Source organism: Lathamus discolor, chromosome 2, assembly GCF_037157495.1.
Source record: "Lathamus discolor isolate bLatDis1 chromosome 2, bLatDis1.hap1, whole genome shotgun sequence".
NCBI classification, from domain to species: Eukaryota; Metazoa; Chordata; class Aves; order Psittaciformes; family Psittacidae; genus Lathamus; species Lathamus discolor.
Genome location: NC_088885.1, coordinates 12,038,220 through 12,051,012, shown reverse-complemented (window position 1 = coordinate 12,051,012; position 12,793 = coordinate 12,038,220). Strand labels below are relative to the sequence as shown.

General features: G+C 39.4%; 1 protein-coding gene across 1 annotated transcript in view; it reads left to right on the top strand.

Moving 5' to 3' along the window:
* Positions 1-12,793, top strand: part of POU6F2 (POU class 6 homeobox 2) — a 286,097-nt gene that overhangs the window by 226,724 nt on the left and 46,580 nt on the right. Inside the window, exon 6 of the mRNA XM_065669184.1 lies at positions 5,087-5,233. Coding sequence (XP_065525256.1) covers positions 5,087-5,233 — 147 coding nt within the window. The remainder of the gene's footprint in view (positions 1-5,086; positions 5,234-12,793) is intronic.

Here is a 12,793-nt window from a genome sequence, read left to right as displayed (position 1 = left end):
AAGCTCATGGATCAAGATAGACTGCTTACCAGTGTCATAGGCAAAACAGACTCAACTTGGGGATAACTGATTTATGGCCAATTAAAACAGATTCGGGTAGTGAGAAACAAAAAGACAAACATAAAAACAACTTTCCTCCTGAATCTCCCAGACTTAACTTCACTCCTTCAGTCCTGACTCCTCTACCCTCCCCCAGTGGTGCAGGGGTACGGGGGGCTATGGCCAGTCCATAACAGTTCCTCTCAGCTGCTCCTTTCTCTTCACACTTTTCCCTTGCTCTTGCATGGGCGCTCCCCGGATCATAGTTCTCACCAGGAAATATCCATCTGCTACAGTGTGGGGTCCTCCAAGGGCTATAGTGGGGATTCCTGCTGTGCTGTGGACCACCTCCTCCTCCTCCTCCTTTCTTTGACCCTGCTGTTCCCCCTGTTGCGTTCACTCTTTTTTCTCCCCCTTTCTCTGCAGCTCTCCTGCTAACAATACCTTGCCATTTACACTCAGTATGGATGATAATGCTCATCACAGTAATGAAGAAAGTATCAGAATACCCTCAGGAGCCTGTGCTCAGTTTGAAATGGTCTTTTCCCATTAAGGCCAAGTGACAGCTGCTCAGAATCTGTCTCAGGAACCACTGCGAAAACACGGGAATAAAACCCACTATATTTTATTGTGCAATTCTCTCATAATCTTAACACAGATAAAATTCACATAGATTCTCAGTTAAAAATTCCTACAAAAGCAAATGCCATACTACTAAAATTTTCATTTCTATGATCATTTTTTCACATAGTCTGGATTGAAAAGAAAACATCTGTTTCTGATTGAGAGCCATTGCTGAATTCTTCTCAACTTTTAATGTTATTGAAATCAAAGGATTTTTCTGTTTTCCCCTGAAAAGCATTAGTTTAGGCAAACACTCTCAGCTGATCAGTAGCTGATCCAGTAGTGTAATGCTCCCTACAGATAGGATTGTCTCAGAACACAGGTGACTGGGGATCTGTTGGTCCCTAATCAAATATACTGCTTTTCTACACTGCTTAATCTCTAGGAGGTATCCAGAAATGTGATTTTTTTAAACAGCCTTCCTGAAAAACACTAATACTGTTTTGTAATATGAAGTTACGCCTTCTGTTACTCCACAGTATGTCCCTCCATCCCCACTGCTGCATTCAGATAGCATATCTTCACTCTTAGCCTCTCCCACAAGCCCTTTAGGAAACACACACCATCTAACTTCATTCTTATGCTGGCACTACGTAAACTGACCTTACCGTTCAGGTTACAGGCCCTTTTTTTTTTCATATGATGCTGTGGCATCCTGAAATGTCTTGGCTTTTCATCGGTTAAACCACTTGGGTTTTTTTCTTTGTATTTGTTGGATGGGTGATATTGTAATGAGTAAAACTGGCTCTTTGATTCCAGATGAGGGGAATGACAGTTCAGTGGGATATGCCCTTTATAGAGAAAAGTGGAAGTACTGTGTAGGCTATCACATCCGATCTTGTATTCAGCTATACCTGAATGCTTGATCAGTTTCTCACTGAAAGTTCACTGAGGTACTGAAAAAACAAGAGAGGAAGAGAGTATTCTTCCAGAAGAAAAAAGTAGTTGTGGTTCTCAAGAAAGCTGCTTGCAACATGGACTCTACCACACTTGTCTTGAAATCATTCTTTTTGCAGACTGTTTCCTAACCCTAGAAATAATTGCCTCACATTACACAGTTTTAGGATCTTCATCCCCCATCATTTTACAGGTGACTTTTATTTGTGTGAGTTCTGTTTGCTGCAGTGGGACGGCTCCTGCTTTACACTGAGTTAGGGCAGAACAACTTTCAAATGCTTTTCCTTTCAAAGTTCAGCTTTGGGATGTCAGGAGGATGTACTGAAGCTACTCAGTTATTGCAGGATTCTTCCTCATAAAATCCACTTCCTCATATAATCATGTCATTAGCAGAGACATCCTTGAGAGGCTGGCCTGTCACGTTAAACTAAGATCACTGTTACCTACTGTTATGGCCGGTGTTTTGAGTGGGATCAGAAATTTGGGCACTGGAATGGACAGCCCCAAATGTCTCAGCATTCCAAATTAAATCATCATTTAAATAGAGAAACAAAATGGGAAAAGCCCTTTGTGGGATCTTTCGTAATATATTTCTAATATTTCCAATAAGTGTTCTCAGGATCCAGCCTGCACTGAAAAACGGCATAAACCTCTCAAGTCAGAGACTCTATTCTTACAACAAAAAGCAAGATATAATGTGTTAGAAATTACCTTGGTGTCCAGACTTAATGCAGTGAGGTTTATTTCTCCAACCCAAATTTGCATGTGGTATAAAAGAGGTCAGTTTGACAGCGTGTATCCTGCAGTCAGCAGCTTCCCAAAGTGTTCAAAGAAAGATGCATCTTCTCCTTTTTAATCAGACTTCTGAATAGATAGGGATGTTTTTACATGCACTTGAAAGTCTCTTACCCTGTGAGTTGGCCCATTCACTGTGATTTTTCCTGGAACATGGTACTGCCCAGGCTACCTATGCATATCATAGCCTCTGCCATCATTTTTAATAAGTAGCTTATCTCTGTGATGCAACTAAAAGCAATCCTGAGTGTCTCCAGGGTTTGTTGTAATTAAATTTTATTGTTGTATTTGAAAATGTACAGGTTTTGAAAACTGGAGCAAGAAAAATGGAAAGGAGATTCTAGGAGGTGATAGTCTGATTTTTAGAGGTTTTTAACCCTTTGTAGTTTCCAGATCTACAAGCTTACTTATACTTCCCAAGCATCTGTTCTTATACACAACTGAAGCCATAAGCTGTAGCAGCTACTGTGGTTTATTAGCTGATGTCAGGTAGCCATGCAAAGATTATCAGTTACACCTGCAGACAGGTGCTGTAGGATTCCTAATAAGATTGTAGAAAGCCTTTTCTGAAAGTCTTACATTTGCTGCTGCCCCTTTCTTCTCCAAGTATTTACAGCTACAAGAGAATTACTCCAAGTCAAGGTGCTGCCCGTGAAGTGCTGTGGGGAAAGGCAAGGTTTGCCAGCTTCTGATCTGGACAAGAAAGACATGTTGGTGTTTTGAACAGAAAACTGACAAGTTTATCTACAAGTTTATCTGGCATTACGCTGCCGTGCTCAGGCATCACCACCTACGTCACTGAGGAGTGCATGCAACTACACATGGGCTCACACCTTGTGTAGTCAGTGCAGCTGCTTCCACTCTGCATTCAGGGACTGAGCTTCAGCTTGGTCATTGTACCTGTCTCCACTCTCTTCACAGCTCACCAGGACTGCTAATCAAGCAATTTCCTCCTTTTGTTTTATTCCTGCTTGATTTTCTTGCCATGGGATGCCACAGACCCTTTTTGGAGATTCATATAACAGTTTTTTCCAAATCAAAATATTTCCTCCAACAATGTCATCTTTTCTCTCCAGCATTGCTACTAATCTTTATTTAGTTATTTACTTTGCAATTTCTAGAGGGAATGGATGTGCCCAAGGCGCCCCTTTAGGCAACACTTTATATCAAGGTTCCATTTATAAATACTTCATGAAGGGCTAATGAATGATTAATAGATGTTTTAATGTATGACCAATCAATTGTTGTAGATTTTGCAATGTCCAACAGACAAGTAGGTTTCTTATAAGCATAGATTATAACCATATCTGACATCTTCTACTGATGGGCTTCTAAACATCTATAGCATACACACTACTCATATCTGTAACATGCTTAAAACATCTACTAATCACTGATTAATTTTTTATAACCTATTTTGAAGCAGAGCCTGTCCGTGCAGTACATCCCTTATGGGTGTCTGTGACTCTTCATTTCTATAGGATTGATAATTTACTTGTCATCTAAGGAGTTACTAATTCCAGCTCAAGCATTAGGCTTTTGTGAGTTAGCTTCAGCATTTACACCTCAGCCTAAGAAGAAATGCCTTTGCTCTCCCCAGACTTTTTTTCCGTCTCAGACTGTTTTACCCTGCTAACGTACATTTTGCAAGCTCTGCTAAAATGCGGTGATTCTTAGGGGGCAAACCCACTCTAAAATTCATTTTCAGCCTGTTGAACCCAGTTTGTTTGATTGTTCTGAGGACAGCTGTCCCAGTCATGATGCTTCCCAGCATTTTAGTTTTGGTGGGTTTTCTTTTTTTACTGTCATCCCTGTGTGCTTGGTTCAAAGTCTGGCCATTCTCAGAAAGTATGAGAAAATATAAACTTCACAATAATCCAAAGAACAAACCATCTACCAGAGGATGTTTCATTCGAACAGAGGAACACACATTTTGTGTGTCTGATAAACCCAAATGCTGATAGGAGCATTCCTCTGTGGGATTCCCATAGTCTCCAAAGGTGAAAGCCATGACTGTGCTCTCTGCTTTATTTGGAGCACTCAGGTAGAACTGACTGAAGTGGGCAGTACAACTCACTTCCTGAAAATGAGAGAGTCCTGCAATTAATCAGTGGCAGTTGAGAAGCAGTAAATTGCTTAGTATCATATTTTGCAAGTAAGTTTTGAATTATTAATTGGTTTCTACTGAACTTAATCCCAGGGTTGAGTCCTCTGTTGTGATTTATCTAGATGTTGAGACCAATACTTTAATGATATTAATTAAAAGGTTCTGCAGGCTTTTCTCATTTCTGGGGTCATTAGTAAAGTAGTCTCTGTTCTGAGTATCCCCAGGTAAATATCCCATTCCCATTTAAATCAAATAGTAATCCTTCACTGATTGCTGTTTACAGCACGATTAGGCTGCTACACCTGCGGCATTAGCATATCGAGCCTTAAGAAACACAACAAGCGTAACTCAAAAAAAAAAAGGGGGGGGGAAGGGAAGAATAAAGGGTGAAAAAGGAGAGTTTTGTTCTTCAATATTAACATGGAATTTCCTCTGGCTTTCTTAAAACCATTCCTTGTCAAAGACACCAAAGCCTCAGCAATAAGAGCCTCTCAGAACTACTCAAGCACTCAGAGCAGGCAGGTTTTTACCCACATTAGCACAATCGCTTTTATGTCATCCAGTTAGCACTCTGTGTTTCTGGGTTTATCGGGTTTTTACCATGTTATTTTCTTTCTTTTTCAGCTGGTTAATAATCCACTAGCAAGTCAAGCAGCAGCGGCTGCAGCAGCAGCAGCCATGGGCTCAATAGCGAGCTCCCAAGCCTTTGGCAATGCCCTCTCCAGTCTTCAGGGGGTCACAGGTCAACTCGTCACTAATGCACAAGGACAGGTGAGTAGAAGATGGAGCAAACAGTGAATTCTGATGGCAGGCTGATCTTGGGACAAGAATGAGTTCCGCTTGTATGACAGCAATTTAAAAGCGCACATATTGAAGATAAATAAATATTGATTTGCCAGACGAGGTAAGAAATGGAAAGGCTGAGAACTGGGAGGAAGTTAGAAGCTGTTTGAAGGTGTTTTCAAGCCAGAAAAAGCTTAGATTTGTTTTGTTTTAATTCAACCTTTAGTAAAGATCAAAATAGTGCAATAATTTGGTATTTTATAAGTCCAGCAACCCTGTGATTCTTTACAAACATAGCAGCTTCTTCCATTTACATATGCCCAATAACAGACAACTATATTAAAGCGCTGATGTGCTATTAAGAGTACCCTTTTTTGAAAATTGTAGCATCTCTGTATTACTTAATTTCTAAAAAGAGTATTAAATGTTTCAAGTAAAGGAACACAAATTGTAATGAACTATCTGGGATGGATTTAGCTGGGTGGCTTGTTCATTTGGTGATTAATTTAAGCAGTTTGCAATGAATCTGCCTGTCTGTAGTGCCAAACCTGGGAGAAACTCTAAAGAAAATTTCCAAATAGAATCTTGTACAATTTTTATGGTGTGTCTAAGAGAGAGAGCTTGTGTTACCTGCACTTGGGAGCTGCTTATTTGTTACTGTTTCATTCTTAATATGATGGAGAAAGTTATGTATCTGAAGCCATATATATATATATATATGTATATAAATAATTCCATTGATGCAGCCTGCTTAGGTGGCTTTCAGATTGTATCCACTGTCATTCTTTATTACATTTACTAGGACTAGAATTAACACAACTACTTGTTTCACATAAAGTCACTGCAACAAATCTGTCAATATAACTTATGACCAGACCTGGTAACTGAGTAATTTGAACATCATTATTCTAAATGCTACAGATTGGATGTATGGTGATATCCAGTGATACGTGGATGTTAGGCCCCGGTAAGCGGGTATTGAAATGATGCAGCTTGGGTGATATGTGAGTCTGAAGTTTAGTTTCCATTCTTACTGTTTACTATGGAGAAAAAACATGAAGAGCAGGTTTCCCCCAGGTCATTTTCTATCTCCATGTGATTTAATTGGAACAGGGGTGACATTTTTTATTTTGGCCCATTAAGAAATAAAAGACAACACTTTATAGGAGCCCTCTTTTTTTTTATCATAACACGTAAACAAAGATCCATCCTGAGCTTCACTATCACCATCCAAGTCCCAGGAAAAAAAAAATGCTGACCTTGTTATATTTACTGGGTGGGTGCAGAATTGTTCCATCACTACCCTGAGGGTTGAACGATGGAGCTTGTCAAAGTGAGGCCTTATCTAATGAATCATCTTATCGCAGGTGCACACCACACATATTAAAGGAGGATTGTATGAACAATGTGCCCTCTACAATAACCTTTCAATGTCTACTTTAACCCTTGTTTCAATCCCTTTTCATCAAAGGATCATTTTATGCAGCCAGCTTTAAATGGAGGCTCTCAAAAGCCTATTAAGATTTCTGGAGGGATGGGGTATTGGTTTGGAAGAAAAGTTGGTTATAATACCTATAACTCATAGTCAGATCAGCTCCAACCTAGAAGCCTGCTTGTTTCTATCTGTGCTCCAGAAATAGTTCACAATTGCCACTCAAGTGAGGGACTTGGCACCAAAGATGTTCATTGTAAGCACTGAAGATACAAACCCAGACTAGTTTTTTGATAGTTTATCCTTTACATGTTCTCCACAGAAAATGCAAGTGAAGTGTGGCCATTCATTGTATGTTTCAAAAAAATACTACTGTAAAGATGCCACTGAATGAAACCGTACATTCCCTCAGGCTAAGTCTCGTTTATTCCACACATAATGTAAAAAGTCCAGTAATTCCACAGGTTGCAGAGGAAGAGAAGAGAAAGGAAGAATCTTCTCTGTTGTTGGATAAAATTACAGAATCTATCTGTTTGCCTAGGTCTTTTAAAGAAGAGCTGTCTTTTTATTACTTGTTTTTACAAATGTTCCTTCGTTTATAATCAGCACTGCAGACCTTGCCACAATACAGATAAATATTGGTAATAAGTGTGTAATATAACACCCATTTTTATAATATTCAGTAGAAACCCATGTTGCTTAGAGCACAGTTCTGAAGCTATCTGTCTACAAAACAGGACTATTCAGAGTAACTAAACTGCGTTCCAGAAATTAAATTCCATTGCCTGCAAACTGATAAAATTATAGCACCTAAACAAGAACTGAAAGGTATGTTTCTTCAAAAGTGGGGGTGCGAGTGGATAGTAATTTGGGATACTCCTTTCTGAAAGATCTGCTTGGACTCGTTAAGGAGCCAGATTTCCATCATACGTTAAGAATCTGCCTTTTGTAAATTGCTCCTTTCAGGGAATTGTACGTGGGACACCCAAAATTCACTCCTGCAAATGTAAGGCTGGATGATTTACCAGGTTGGTTTTATGTGCAACCTCCGTAATTATACACTGCTTCTGTTACAGAAATTCAGGGCTGGTAAATGTCTGTCTGTCTAGCTAAATATGTGGTGATCAGGACTCCCTGGAGACATTAAGCTATAGGTCAAATCCAGGATCCTATGGCAAATTTAGGGAAATAATCTGTTAAAGGACATATGGCATGGCCTTAATTCCCAGTAGTGTGGGAGTTCTTACAATCATAATAACAAAGCTATATATATTAACAGTAATTTATATAGTGTGCTTGTTATTAATTTAATTTTTGAATTCACAATTATGGTATGATGATTTTAATTTGTTTTTGCTTTGGATGGCAATATGAACTGTAATACCAGAGCTCCCCAAAACTACTGCTGCAAAGAGATCTAATCCATTGGAGCAATATGATTAGCTCACCTGATTAATTTGATACAGTTCAGGTAGAGGACTCTAAATCAGATTTTCATTTTCAGAGGCATATTATGAAGAGCTATTGGCCCATGTAACGCTGCTCACATTCTGTTTGCCCTCAGCACTTTCCAGGAAGCATTTGCAGAACTGGGCTTCATATCTTAAATTTAAAGGCCAGGATAGCAGAATTGCCAGATTCCACCCTGTCAGTAGATTTCACTGATTTCAAAGAGAACCTGTTTGACTTCAGCCTGCCCTTATCACAGAATCACAGAATCCCAAGGGTTGGAAGGGACCTCAAAAGATCATCTAGTCCAACCCCCCCACAAGAGCAGGGTAACCTACAGTACATCACACAGGAACTTGTCCAGGCGGGCCTTGAATATCTCCAGTGTAGGAGACTCCACAACCCCCCTGGGCAACCTGTTCCAGTGCTCTGTCACTCTTACAGTAAAGAAGTTCTTCCTGATGTTAACGTGGAACTTCCTATGCTCCAGTTTACACCCATTGCCCCTTGTCCTATCACTGGATATCACTGAAAAAAGCCTAGCTCCATCATCCTGACACCTACCCTTTACATATTTGTAAACATTGATGAGGTCACCCCTCAGTCTCCTCTTCTCCAAGCTAAAGAGACCCAGCTCCCTCAGCCTCTCCTCATAAGGGAGATGTTCCACTCCCTTAATCATCTTTGTGGCTCTGCGCTGGACTCCTTCAAGCAATTCCCTGTCCTTCTTGACAGGTAGCATCCTGGTGCCATTGCTGCCCTTGGATTCTTCAGAGATGGAACAACCCAACATTTCTCTTTTTCACTCTGTTATTGCAAATAAAAAAAAAACCCAAACACATTAGAAGTTTTGAGTGGGGTTTATTATGTCTATTAAATACATGAAATCTGTATTTTGGCTGTTTTCTTAATCTTTGTAAGGAGATGAGCCCCACATATACAGAAGCAAGGTTGATGCTTCTGGTTTCTGTAAGTGCTACCTGCAAGCCAGCTTTCTGCTTGTCTAAAACATGGCACTTAATTGTCATCAGTTGCATTTGTCCCTCAACTTCAGCAGTGTCAAATACATTTTAACTATGGATGCTTTTTTTTTTTTGGAAAAATGGGAGTTTCTGGTAGGATAAAAATGCATCCTAATTCAGTGATTGGAAAATAATAAGTAAAAAAGTAGCATGATGAGAGCTGGTATTATAAACTGTCTTGTGATTAAAGAGGCAGTACATTCCATTTACTGGTTAGTTCATAGGAAAAACTGAGTAAGTATGGTATAATTGTACATTGCATACTTTAATTGAACACTGAATTTAATTGGGATGGCATCAGTATAATCTAAGAATGGAGGAACTTGGGCTTCATTGTGCCCGTGACTTGCTCTTTAGATGTGAAAACCTTCTGTATACAAAAAACCTTGAATATAGCTCCACCCTGGCAATTAACAAAAATAACTACTTTTTGAGAGTTGTAGTCCACAAGTAGCTCAAGAAACTAAATAGACAGAGAGGCACTGTTGATCCAATTAGATAATAGGAGTACTTTGGTTCTCATTATTCTGATGAGAGGGTACACGTTTGCTCTTTGAGCTTCTTGATGGTAAATGGTGCTAATGAGGCCTGATGGATTCCCTGTTCCTAACAAGCCTCTCAGCAGTGCGAGTGATTACAATGGAGATAGATTTGATGGGATGCGCTCCCTTTTGTAGTGTCTCAGCTGCTGACACTCTGCGACATAATCAGGTCACAGAGCCGGTCACAGCCATCAGCAAAAGCCATAGCTCTATCCCTCATTATTAAAGTGCATTATTCAGTTCCAGGCCTTCACAATACTGCCAAGGGCCTTTTTTTTCTTCTTTTTTTGTTAAGCATCAGTTCTCAAACACAAGAGTTAATAAAATCATCAGCTAAAGAACTAGTAAATTAAAGAAATGGAAATAAAGCGCTCCCTTTCAGATTCGTTGAAGGATCACAATTAAATAAGCAGGCAATTTTTCAGCACCACACACTGTACAATACAATGTAATATGTCATGTGCAATAAAAACAGGGAATAGGATTTTTAAAAACAGCATTGTCCTCATTGTGGACTGCCTTGGAAAGTGCTAAAGTATCTTCATTCCAAAAGAAATGTCTTTCTTCCCACCTATTACATGTATATATGTAGGTACTGTTATTGTTACTGTTTTCTGTAACTACCTTTTTCTTGGTGTATTAGTTTATAATTCCAAGCATAGCAGCTGTTCCCTCTCAGTTAAAGTGGCCAAGGCTACAATATGGAAAATACATGATAGACCACAGTGCTAGGACTGCTCTGTTCCCATCGACAAGGCCATTGCCTTCTTTTGGAGGGCGAGCTAATTACAAACTGGTGTGCAAAAAGGTGATTGTACCATTTTCTGTCTATTCTGATGACATTCAGTTGGGGCTATCTTCCCTCCAAAAGAAAATACACTTTTAAAATCTAAGGTGGATTTTAATGCAGTTTAGTTAAGCAAGTGAGAAAAAACTGAGCGGAGAGCCCAGTTTTATTATTTATTTATTAACTTTTGCTTTCAGTTTCATTTCAGCTGTTTATGAGCAGGTTTTAGCTAAATAGAAATACAGGATTCACACTGTTCATGTTAAATCACTGAAGTACATAGTCACTGTCAGTAGTATAGAGTTTTTTTATGGGTACAAAGGGACTAATGCATTGCTTGGGTTTGGGTTTGGTTTTTTTCTTATTACTCTTATTCAGCTCTAGAATTGTTCTTCCTTTTTCTTGCTTTGCTACAGATCAAATACAAAGTTAGCATTATCATATTAGCAGTCATCTCCAAGAAGATACGTTGAGAATGGTATATAACCTAGGCTAGTTTTTTTACACCAACTAGTAAAATTGGCAGTTATCACAGGGAATGCAAGGCAAGCCTCTTCATGGGACTTAAAAAGATAATGTAGGATGTTTGTTGGGTTTCTTTGGGGTTTTTCAACTCTCCCAGAAGTTCTAGGAGGCCCAAACCATGTAACGTTGTAACACTTCTCAAAGTCCTTCTGAGTATGTGGGATTTGTGCTGTTATGATCGTGCGATGTCCATTGGCCTTTTCTGTTACAAATTGTTATCATTGCTCCATCTGTTCAGCTATGCAGCTCTAATCCGTGCTAACCATTAGCGTTTTAGCCCTCACAACATCTAACAGTGTTCACAAAAATCTAAACAATAATTGTTTCAGTAATGACTGCTAACAGAGTCTTCCCAGGGCTAAGATTGACAGAAGTCTGAGTTGACGGTATCACAATGTTATATAGTAAGGGAATTTCACGCAAGACCAAGATAATAAGAGGCACATGTTGAGGGAGAGGCTAGAGGAAGGATTGTAATGCTCAAATAATACTGGCATTTAAGAACATTCCTTGGAAAACCCTTTGCCAGGAGAATCTGTTTTGACAAACCTTCATATTAATATCTTGAATTTCTGCTGGGTGGAGCCTGACTCTCTTTTTTCCCTCTCAAAGTTTCACCGGGCTGAATACATGTAGTTCTGCTGTTTGCAGGAAGAAAAGGGCACATAATATGAGAAAAGGTCAGTTATAAGGCAAGGGGCTATTTTCCATTGGTTTCCGCTCCCCACAGCTAAACATCGAGGAGGTTGTTTGTTTAATTACCTCCCAGGTGGATTTGAATCAAAAGACAAGTAATTCTTTTAACATACTTTTGCTGACTGTGCCTTTATTTTACTGCTCTGTTTCTCTAACCTCAATTTTAGCCACAGTGGCATAAATGTAAAAATGTATGGACCAGACTCTCAGGTCATGCAAATTGGTAGTTTCATTGAAATGGATCAGGGCAGAGAGTGAGGCTCGTTATACCATAACAAGAGCCAGCTAGGTTCTTTTGTATATTTAAGGCAGAGATCACTGATAAATGTTGGATATCCACAATTGTGAAATATATATCCACATTTCTTAAAACAGTGGTGAAATTTAGAACAATTACCATCTGTAGCATGGAAAAGTGGTACTCAGTTCATAAGAAGAAGTTCAGAACCACTGTGGTACCACCACATTTAACAGAGGGGATCTGACTTTCTCGCAGGAAAAAAAAATAAGGGCAGTGTAAAAAAGATTCAGCAATTAATTATCCAAAGAAACAGCCATTGCAAAAACATTGCACACCCCAGTATGACTGACTCACAGCCTGCTTGGACAGAGGCCACTTTCCTCCAAAGCCCCAGGAAAAATGACTAGGAAGGAGAAGTTCAGAATAGCTGATGAGCCAAAGTCAAACCTCTAATGCAGGAAACCCTTGATATTCCCAAAAACCTCCCAAGACAAGAGCTGGCATGTTAAATGATACTTGTTGCAAATAGTAACTGCCAGGGGAACACCATTATTTACCAAGAGTACAGAACCTTTTCCTCATTGGAAAAGACATACTGGAGTCCTACTGGACCGCAACTGAAATCTCCAAACAGATTTACCAAGGAAAGGATAACTGCATTGAAATCTCTACCATCTTGAAAATAATCAGCCTCTATCCAGAAAGGCCGCTGAAGTTTCTCTCATCTAGCTTGCAACAAATCTTACTTTGAGTACTAAACTTCACATTTCAGATTTGCAGCCTCATGCCTGGATCTCTGCCCTTGAATGCAGATTTTTTCAGAGGTGCCCAAGTCTTATTTCCAAAAGCAACTT